Here is a 10,939-nt window from a genome sequence, read left to right as displayed (position 1 = left end):
GGCTTCCTGGCTAATCGAGAAGCCGGGCGGCGATCCATTACACGCCGCCCGGCTTCCTTAATCGGACTTCCGATATTCGGTATCAGCAAGTTCTGAAAAAAATATCGGTACTCGATACCGAAAAAACGGTATCGGTGCACCACTATTTTATTTCACACATACTCCCAATTCGAGGTGTGAAGTAGCACAGAAGATATCACATACATCACCAATCTATGGAAATATCGAGCTAATTGTTTCATAAAAATTGAAAAATTATTTCATAACAATGTCCTACAAAATGTTATCCACAAAGCATGATGAGGTCCTCACTAACTATCCCAGATTTGTGCCATTTAGATTTTTTTTTTCAGGCATGACAGAGGTCAGTAGGTATAAGCAAGACATTTGCTTTTAATTCCTTCACGTTTAAGAAGGAATTAAGCATTGTTTCAGTGAGCTATAAGGTAACGGTACCAACAAATTTCTCCACGTCTGTATTCCCTTGCTCTTTCTTTGGAGAGTATTGCCTGATGTGCTGTGTGACCTGAAAATGTGTAACCTTTATATAAATCAAAATATGCATATAGCAATATGCATTTTTCTCTTGAGAATAGTTTATTAAGTTTTACATAAAACAGAGAAACACACAGAGAAACAAATCAAGGCGAGGGTGTACTCTTCCTCCATATAGGAGTTGTTTGTTTAATGTTTTGTATCAAAAGGAGACGTCACATGCCATTTTATTTGTATTGTTCTACTTTCCAATATACATTTATTCTTTCTGGAGGAACTATGTATATCTTGGTGCCTATTATCTGACATTATCTGAAATTTTTTGGTTTTGTCTTTATAACTTGGGTGTGATTTTGTGGGGGTGGCTGCAATGTGGGTGTGACTTCATAGGGGGTTGACTAAATGTGGGCGTGGCTAAAATGTGGGTTTGACTTTGGGGGTGGCTTATTTGGGCTTGACTTTGTGGGTGTGGTTAAGAAGTGGGCATGGTCAATAGAATTTTTAGATGGAGGTGATTAATGGCAGCCCACATACACTATATTGCCAAAAGTATTGGGACACCTGCCTTTACATGCACATGAACTTTAATGGCATCCCAGTCTTAGTCCGTAGGGTTCAATATTGAGTTGGCCCACCCTTTGCAGCTATAACAGCTTCAACTCATCTGGGAAGGCTGTCCACAAGGTTTAGGAGTGTGTCTATGAGAATGTTTGACCATTCTTCCAGAATTGCATTTGTGAGGTCAGGTACTGATGTTGGATGAGAAGGCTTGCCTCAAAGTCTCTGCTCTAATTCATCCCAAAGGTGTTCTATCGGGTTGAGGTCAGGACTCTGTGCAAGCCAGTTATGTTCCTCCCCCCCAAACTCGCTCATCCATGTCTTTATGGACCTTGCTTTGTGCACTGGAGCGCAGTCATGTTGGAACAGGAAGGGGCCACACCCGAACTGTTCACACAAAGTTGGGAGCATGATGGCATGACAGAGGTCAGTAGGTATAAGCAAGACATTTGCTTTTAATTCCTTCACGTTTAAGAAGGAATTAAGCATTGTTTCAGTGAGCTATAAGGTAACGGTACCAACAAATTTCTCCACGTCTGTATTCCCTTGCTCTTTCTTTGGAGAGTATTGCCTGATGTGCTGTGTGACCTGAAAATGTGTAACCTTTATATAAATCAAAATATGCATATAGCAATATGCATTTTTCTCTTGAGAATAGTTTATTAAGTTTTACATAAAACAGAGAAACACACAGAGAAACAAATCAAGGCGAGGGTGTACTCTTCCTCCATATAGGAGTTGTTTGTTTAATGTTTTGTATCAAAAGGAGACGTCACATGCCATTTTATTTGTATTGTTCTACTTTCCAATATACATTTATTCTTTCTGGAGGAACTATGTATATCTTGGTGCCTATTATCTGACATTATCTGAAATTTTTTGGTTTTGTCTTTATAACTTGGGTGTGATTTTGTGGGGGTGGCTGCAATGTGGGTGTGACTTCATAGGGGGTTGACTAAATGTGGGCGTGGCTAAAATGTGGGTTTGACTTTGGGGGTGGCTTATTTGGGCTTGACTTTGTGGGTGTGGTTAAGAAGTGGGCATGGTCAATAGAATTTTTAGATGGAGGTGATTAATGGCAGCCCACATACACTATATTGCCAAAAGTATTGGGACACCTGCCTTTACATGCACATGAACTTTAATGGCATCCCAGTCTTAGTCCGTAGGGTTCAATATTGAGTTGGCCCACCCTTTGCAGCTATAACAGCTTCAACTCATCTGGGAAGGCTGTCCACAAGGTTTAGGAGTGTGTCTATGAGAATGTTTGACCATTCTTCCAGAATTGCATTTGTGAGGTCAGGTACTGATGTTGGATGAGAAGGCTTGCCTCAAAGTCTCTGCTCTAATTCATCCCAAAGGTGTTCTATCGGGTTGAGGTCAGGACTCTGTGCAAGCCAGTTATGTTCCTCCCCCCCAAACTCGCTCATCCATGTCTTTATGGACCTTGCTTTGTGCACTGGAGCGCAGTCATGTTGGAACAGGAAGGGGCCACACCCGAACTGTTCACACAAAGTTGGGAGCATGACATTGTCCAAAATGTCTTGGTATGCTGATGCCTTAAGAGTTCCCTTCACTGGAACTAAGGGGCCAAGCCCAACCCCTGAAAAACAACCCCGCACCATAATCCTCCCTCCACCAAACTTTACACTTGGCACAATGCAGTCAGGCAAGTACCGTTCTCCTGGCAACCGCCAAACCCAGACATGATGTCCATTGGATTGCCAGGCAGAGAAGCGTGATTCATCACTCCAGAGAACATGTCTCCACTTCTCTAGGGTCCAGTGGCGCCGTGCTTTCCCCCACTGCATCCGACGCTTTGCATTGCACTTGGTGATGTAAGGCTTGGATGCAGCTGCTCGGGCCATGGAAACCCATTCCATGAAGCTCTCTACACACTGTTGTTGTGCCAATCTGAAGGCCACATGAAGTTTGGAGGTCTGTAGCTATTAACTCTGCAGACAGTTGGTGACTTCTGCGCACTGTGCGCTTCAGCATGCGCTGACCGCGCTCTGTCATTTTACGTGGCCTACAACTTCGTGGCTGAGTTGCTGTTATTCCCAGCTGCTTTCACTTTGTTATAATACTAGTAACAGGTGACCGTGGAATATTTGGTAGCAAGGAAATTTCTCGGATTGATTTATTGCACAGATGGCAACTTATCACGGTACCACGCTTGAATTCACTGAGCTCCTGAGAGCGACCCATTCTATCACAAATTTTTGTAGAAGCATCTGCATGGCGAGGTGCTTGATTTTATACACCTGTTACCATGAAGGTGATTGGAACACCTGAATCCAATGATTTGGCAATATAGTGTATTTCTCTTACAACAGGTTTACCCTAAAGGTGCCCATACACCTTACAATTATCTGCAGATTTTCTGTGGTCAGATGGAAAAAGTGCAACAGATTGGCCCAGGTGGAGATTACTCCATCCACACAGTTTAGCGTAGATGGAGGAATCTGTTACACCTTTTCCATCTGACCACAGAAAATCTGCTGCAGATAATTGTAAGGTGTATGGCCAGCTTAAACCTACCACTCACATCCTGCAAGGGTGCAGTGATACCATTTAACAATCACAAGGATGCATGGAGGTCTAAGGAGAGAGTGGAGACTCATAGAGAACAGCCAATAGTGTTTGGAAAGGTTCTAGGATCAGTTTGTATGCAGCTTGTTCAAAATGTAGTAATATGATCTGTAGGAACGCCAGTTAACAATAAAGTCACAGCTTCAATAGACTGCCAAATCACACCAGATACTGACATTTCCTGTGGGGAAAAGATCACTAGTTTGTTTTTTCAATCAGCCTGTCACATTGGCTTTAACATTTACATTTCAAGTGATATAAATAAAAGCACCTAGTTTATTTGGGAAATGCATTTTTATTGGCTCTGGATAACATTTGACCTGTGTGTCTGGCTGGTCAGAAAATAAAACTTAGAACTTAACCAGACTTTCTGTTTTGCTCCATACTGCACTACTAAGGGGGTACATTCTTTAAAACTGTACAAGTGACAAGACGATATTTCCTCCAATTTCCAGGGCGTTGATCATCTGCAGGTTAGCAAAGCGGTGTTTGTATTCGCAGAACTGCTGTCCGTTCACAAATACCTTGTAACGGCCATTGCCCGTACGGATGGAGATCTAAGAAGAGAAAACACATTACATGTCTATGGAGATGTGTGTAGTTTTTATAAGCCATTGTCAAAACCTGATTATATACATTAGAATTTGATTGTACACTCTCCTGAAGATCTACCAACATGTAGATATGTATGATTGAATATAAAATGACTAGACTAGATAGATTTAATGTTTCAAGAATTCATAGCAACCAATGAAATTATATTATTCACCGGTCTGACTAGTACACTGAAGCCTATTGGTTGCTTTGGGTTGCTACTGAATGAAGCCTATAGAGATTTTAAACAAGGTGACAGCAGTCATAGCTGAGCAGGTGTGAGCCAGAAAAAAGGTAGAAGGTAAGTAAAAAGAAGTTATTCGCAGGACTGGTCAATAAACGCAGTGCAAAAAGCAACAAAGCTATGAAAAGTGCAATAACCAGTATTGGCCAAATTTGTGGCTGCTATGGGTAACTGCACTTTGAACATCTACACACTGTGCTGGCTTGCTTGAATTAACCTGCTTGAATAAACCAATTTGGTGGTGGTGGTGGGATTGGGGTACTGGATTTGCATTCGAGCTGCAAGGATAGCAGATAGAAATATCATGGGGCTGGACCTATTTTTAGGGGTATTTCCTAAGAGAGATTACAAATACTTACATCAAAATACTGGCCGGGAATGAAGGGATTGAAATTGGCAACTCGTTCCTCATTGCCCCAGTTTCCCCTCAAGAAGCTGTTTCTCACCACTGCACCCTCATTCAGGCGGACATTGAAATGCAGAGCAATCTCATTAGTGGCTGTTGACTTAAAGTTAATGTGGAAACTGAAAAAAAAAGTTTGGAAGACGGTTAGTCTATTGTGATGGAAATGGTTAGGCAAGCACTGGATTGTCTCTATCCAGGAAATACTACAACTTTGCTACAGGCAAAGTCCTCTGAACAGACTCTTAGAGGGGTTTTTCCTGGAAGAGTTAAATCTTTCACACTTACTGGCAGAGCAGTTGGTCTGTAAACAAAATACCCATATATATGAGATGGTCATGAGATCCAATCACTGTAGAACCAATGCACATTGATATTGACTTAGATGCATATTGATGCCCTTATAAAAACCTTGTACGATTGGCTCCAAGGCTCTAGAGCCAATCCGGTCAGGATTAACGTATAGACTTAGATTGGTTTCTTGTTCTGACACTTGTATTGGGCGATGATCATTTTATGTCCTGGGATACCTTTTCTGAACCTTTGGTTTTTTAACCAGGGGATCTGAGCCCTTCTCAGATAAGAGCCATGGTAACACTGGCTGAATGTGAGCAGAGAAATTATTGTTCTCATAGAACTGAATTATTCCCTAATACCCATGCCAAATTTCAGATAAGTGTTCAGGCTTTGCACGCCACCCTCAACTCAAGCTAATGAGCTCAGGGCAAGGAGAGCAAGGGTACTTTAATTATTTCCTGGAAAACTGCCATAATCTTGTGCTATCTATTATAGCCCCATTCACAATGGAGCTAATTAATGATGGACAGCAAATTCCATTATCTGCTCACCGCAAGACACTGCAGTGCATTCTTTGGTCATATTGCTGCTTAAAAAATGTCCCCAGTGCCTCCTGGTAGAACTAAATTAAGTTAAAACCTGTAGAGAAAAGTTTCAGAAAATACTACTGAAGGTTTGTCTGTTTAGTTTTGCTTCCCGGATCTTAAAATAGTAAAGATAATCCTAAACTTCAGTCAGAAAAATTAGAAGGGGTATTTACAAGATATCTATGCAATGCAATCTGAACTTTGTATGTACAAGGTCATATATCCCAAATAATTGGAAATCTTGATCAAATAGAACTGTAATTTTCTTATTCACTTTCATATACAAACTAAATCTAATGTCTAATTTTATCTGTGCCCTGGGTAGCTGCCCACCCTTGGTTACACTTCAGTATCCTCATACAGTGGAAAGGACATATCTTTGTACTACCATATTCCCTGGTGTCCCATGTCATTGTGTGACTCTCACCTCTGCCCTCCCTGGGGTATAAATCCTTTCACCACAAAGGTCCTTTTGGGTGTCACTCCTCCGTGTATGTTTCCAAGATAAGGAACTGGCTTTAATGTGGAAGACACAGAAAGCTCAATGAGTATAACAGTAAATAAACCGGCCAATTATATAAGAGCAATGATAGCGTGCAAAGTGCAGTAACCTGTATCAGTCAGTTTTTTTGGGGGGGATGATTCCTGATCCTTTGCTATAGGCTAAGGCACAATGCATGTTTATAATACTCTTTGAACCTTCCTATTGAATAGGTATGTGAGATAGACAGACAGACACATTATAGGGTTGATTGTTCATGGCCAGGGAAGCAACCTGAGCTGACCACCAATCCATGGTGGAGGAGCATGTCTCAATAACAGGGGATTATGGGTAACAGTGTTAAAATATTAGCCATACAATTACAATAAGGGTTCTCTTCCGACAGTATAGTGATGGATTTATCTGTTATCACTCACACGCATCACACATATGTGTTTGAAATGAAGATATCTATAGAGCAGTGCTATTAGTTATGACTTGCTCATGCAACTACTTGTAGCTCTGTCTTTCCAACATCATGGTTTTGTAAAAATGATTTAAAGAAAAACAGGAAACAAAAGAGCAAGAATTAAAAAAAAGTTTTTTCCATGGCAGAGCAAATTGGACCATTCTTTATAAAGGCTTTTGCCTTCCTCTGGATAAGCTATGGGGTTTAGGGTTCTGAGGGTGCAGGTTTTAATTTGTTATTTTTTTGGTTGTACTCATTGGACAAGTCTTTATAAACCTCAGACCAAATATGTAACTTACTATATGCAACAGGCCCCACTGAATTTTCCAATCATAGTGTAGTCTAACAATATCTGAGGCAATCATTAACACCCATCAACAAAATAATTATAAAATTCAATAAATTTCAGATCAGCTCAGGAGGTGTTGGAACCCTTGAGTCTCCTTCTAACCATCTATCCCTGGAAAACTCAGAGACAAGAGAAAAGACACACACACACACATATATAATTGTATACTGACCGGGTTATACATGGGTCCTCCCATTACCTTCCAGGATAAAGAGAAAAATGTAGGTTAGAGCCAAAGATCTCACAAAATATCAAAGTGTTAACATGTATTCATGTAGTTCTGTGTTCTATAGGCAGATACAATACATTGGATAGGCAAGTTATGGGCACTTTATCAGCCAAATTTTCAGGTTTATTTATAGCTACTAGTAGTTATAAGATGAAAGTCACTCATCCTGGCTGGTATGAGCTGGTCATACAATGATCCTATATCTATGAGCCCAGCGCTTTGGAATTGTAATAAAGCACTACACCAACAAATGAGAATCCAAGTGTATTTATTTATTTATAAAAGATCTGGCAAGCCAATGTGTTTTGGGGGGTTCTGAGGGTCTCCCTTCATCATGGCTTTAGATACTAATATAGATAACAGACTTGAGTGGTAATATTTTAACAAAAGAGTAAGCCTCTAAGTTAGAAAGCATGCTCCAGCTATTTTTGCATCCTTGACAGTATCATAATTGCACTAGTGGCAGTAAAATATCAAAGCCAAAACTCAAACAGAGATCTGTCATGTCTAGGATTTGAGAACTGTTGGCTGTGGTACCAGCATCTAAGGTCCCCGTCCTCCCAGTTTTCACATCCCAGATTATGCACAGGACACAGCGGATTTTTCTCAATGGTAGTTTTTTAACTTTAGGGAAGCCATGCTTGGCCTACAGGAATATCATTTAAAGTAAGCTCATCATTTTACACTGAACAATACTTTTTGAAATATTGGGACCCCTTTATTGCATAATTTTAACACCAAAGCAAACTAACCCTTTAAGCATCACGGTGTCTTTTTGAAATACAGAAATACAAAGATGGTACAAGGTGCAGTAACCCTTAGCAGCCTAAAGTGAGTTCATGCTAGCCTAATTTTTTGGCTGCTATAGATTACTTGCCTTTGCCTCATTGAAGTGGACCTATAATCTGTGATAAATTCTCATCTTTTTTACCTAGCCTGCTGCCATTTACCACTAGGTAGCAGCAGAAGTCTAGAAATAATTGTCATCTCTGACAAAATCATTGCTATGGACTCTTTCTGGTGTCATGTGGCCAAATGTTGGACTTGGGCAGATTGTCTCAGACAAAAGTAGCTCGAAGGGGTAGCGTTGAGGCAGAGCCAGCCCATTAGGGACTGTGCCTGTACACTGACCTACAGCTATGTAAATAAACAAAAAAGACAGAGCGCCCACCCTGTGCAGTACTGGGTAGTTTCAAAAACAAAAGGCTACTCGCAAACGTAGCGGCACAAATAGCTTTAGCAATGCTCCACAACTAGAAAGTGATCTCTAAGCAGTCCAGAAGAGCATCCACAGTCTTTAGTCCGGGTTGATAGACACCGGCATCACCTGTGGTAAAAGCAGTTGATGCGTTTCCTGGGGCTCACCCCTTTCATCATAGATGTCCTCTATGATTACGCCCAGGTAGTGAAACGCATGAGAGGCGCTGGAGTGGGAGAGATAATGTGGTGGTGTATACCTTGTATTTTGAACTTTGCATGTAATTTACAACAATAAAGTTGGATTTTTATGGACTTTGGTTTTGTGCGGCTGATTGGAGAGATATTGTTTTCCAAGTAAATATATAACTAGGTACATGAAGACAGTATATACAGGGAATACTCACAGGTAGGCTCATAGATGGGTAAGCTGGAAGTGTCACCGCCTTGAGTTAAAAAAGAAAGGGACATGAATTATTATAGCTATACTAGTTACAATTTGTATCCAAGGGGTCTAGGTATGTATTATACGTACCCCTCCTGGTTGGTAAGAAGGACCACCACCCATCAGAGCCTGGAGAAAGCATATACATGATCATTTAGAATTCTTTTTTGCATTTATTTTATTAAAGTTCTTACAACAGATTTAGAGAACATTATAAAGTGGATGTTAGACAGAATGATCTTTTGCCATCTTTTCATCTTACTCTTCTAGAAAACCAAAGCCACTGCTTAGTTTTTGTTTCCACCAAGTGCTATTATAACTTTACTTTCTCTTCTACTTAAAACCCGACTGAACTTATATTTTAAATTAGCTAAATATATTTCAGGGTCACTAAAACAAAAGCTGTTAAAATTCTTACGGTTTGTGTTCTTTAGAAAGCAGCCTAAGTAAAGGAAAGCCTGTCTCTGGCCAGCATGCCGCTGGGATCCTTGCTTTTTGTGTGGAAGCGGTGCTCTCTCTGCAGAGGTCCCACTGACTCCCTGCTGAGTCAGAGCTAGAGCTCTCCTATTAGAAACGGAGCATGAGTTCAGCCGAGTGTAGAGCTATAGGTCTGATTTTCTAGGGGGCATGTCAGACCTCTGCATCCACACTGAGGGTCTTGCTCTACGGCATGATGGCCAGGGACAGTTTTTTTTTAAATTTAGGCTGTGGCTAATAAAAAGCATGCAGTACATTTCTGCAATACATGCACATTTCCCTGTATCTTTAAATATGATGTGAGTACAACAAATCGAAAGGTATTTTTCTGCACTTACCGGTAAACACTAAAACATGGTGTAATAGTCATGTATTTCAGAGATGTACCGCATATGTATTTTTTTATGGCCAGACATACACTAATTTTCTTATCTAAAATACTACAATGCCATCATATCTAAATGGTTGTTACAGACTTTGCTCCTAGTGATTGCACTTTGCTTTAAGGTGTCTATATAGATATGCACTAGCAGTCTCCCAGTAGAGGAAAATCTCTCTAATGTGAACAAAAACAGCAAACAAAGCACATATTTTAGTAAAGTGTGGAAAAGTTAGAATCTCTACCTAGTTCATCGTCATCACTAGTTTTTGGCATCGAAATTTTGGTAGAATACTACTTGGCTGGCTGTGTCTTAAGTACTCTGAGTCACTGACCTAAAACACGTATGCAGATTAGTGAAGGATGATTCAGAGCTCCAGATCTTCATACTTATTTCAGGTCTGTGCCTTAGAAAGTATTTAAGCTATTGGATCAATAGGACAGTCAGACCCCAGCGATCCACTGCAACTCATCTCTCAAGCAATCCCTTGCCACTCCTTCCTCCAATGCAGCCGCCACCAAAATACACAGTTTGGAATGGTGTTTGAGCTCAGAGGGAGCAATGACACCACCCCCTCTACCACATAACTGTGTTCAAGCCTAGTAATTGGCTGCTGAGCCCAAGCCCTGCATTATGGGTGCATGCTCCCCCATACTCCGAAGAAACCAGTAACAGTAAACTCCCAGCTATGCGATACCCATTGGGATTGGTAGATGCCGGATAGTTGTAGTTTATGGTTGCTTGAGAGTTACTATTAACTCTCAAGCAACAACCCCCCACCCTATTAATCTGCTGGCTAGATTCTGCTATTGGCTATTTCAAATTGCCATAGCCAATAGCAGGCTGGCTATAGCACATGCCCACTGCCTGTTGTTTACATTCACCTGCCAGCTGCGGAATCTAGCCATCAGCCACAGCAAGATGTAAACAGATAATTTAATTAGCAACTAAATAAATGTAGTTGCTAACAAAAATTTTTAGTGTGCATATGTATATCAAGCAACTGGCAAAAAAGTGAGGACATATGTCCTTAATTTTTATTTTTTTTTCTGGTTGCTTGAATGCTGGTTAATGGGGAGTTTACTCTATTTTGTGCCATGATGTGATGGAGGAAGGATTGTCAATGCATAGTTAGTGAATTG

The 10,939-nt window shown here is 40.7% G+C and overlaps 1 protein-coding gene across 1 annotated transcript in view; it reads right to left on the bottom strand.

Moving 5' to 3' along the window:
- Window positions 1-4,055: 4,055 nt before the first annotated feature.
- The window catches only part of LOC108804966 (galectin-4-like), a 17,438-nt gene continuing 10,554 nt past the window's right edge, over window positions 4,056-10,939 (bottom strand). Inside the window, exons 5-10 of the mRNA XM_018576902.1 lie at window positions 9,031-9,069; window positions 8,903-8,941; window positions 7,242-7,268; window positions 6,198-6,286; window positions 4,843-5,008; window positions 4,056-4,202 (exon numbers count right to left, since the gene is read on the bottom strand). Coding sequence (XP_018432404.1) covers window positions 4,056-4,202; window positions 4,843-5,008; window positions 6,198-6,286; window positions 7,242-7,268; window positions 8,903-8,941; window positions 9,031-9,069 — 507 coding nt within the window. The remainder of the gene's footprint in view (window positions 4,203-4,842; window positions 5,009-6,197; window positions 6,287-7,241; window positions 7,269-8,902; window positions 8,942-9,030; window positions 9,070-10,939) is intronic.

The sequence above is a fragment of the Nanorana parkeri genome, unplaced genomic scaffold (genome assembly GCF_000935625.1).
Source record: "Nanorana parkeri isolate BGI_ZX_2015 unplaced genomic scaffold, ASM93562v1 scaffold80, whole genome shotgun sequence".
NCBI lineage: Eukaryota > Metazoa > Chordata > Amphibia > Anura > Dicroglossidae > Nanorana > Nanorana parkeri.
The sequence above is the reverse complement of the archived record's forward strand: the minus strand, read 5'-3'. Positions and strand labels throughout refer to the sequence as shown.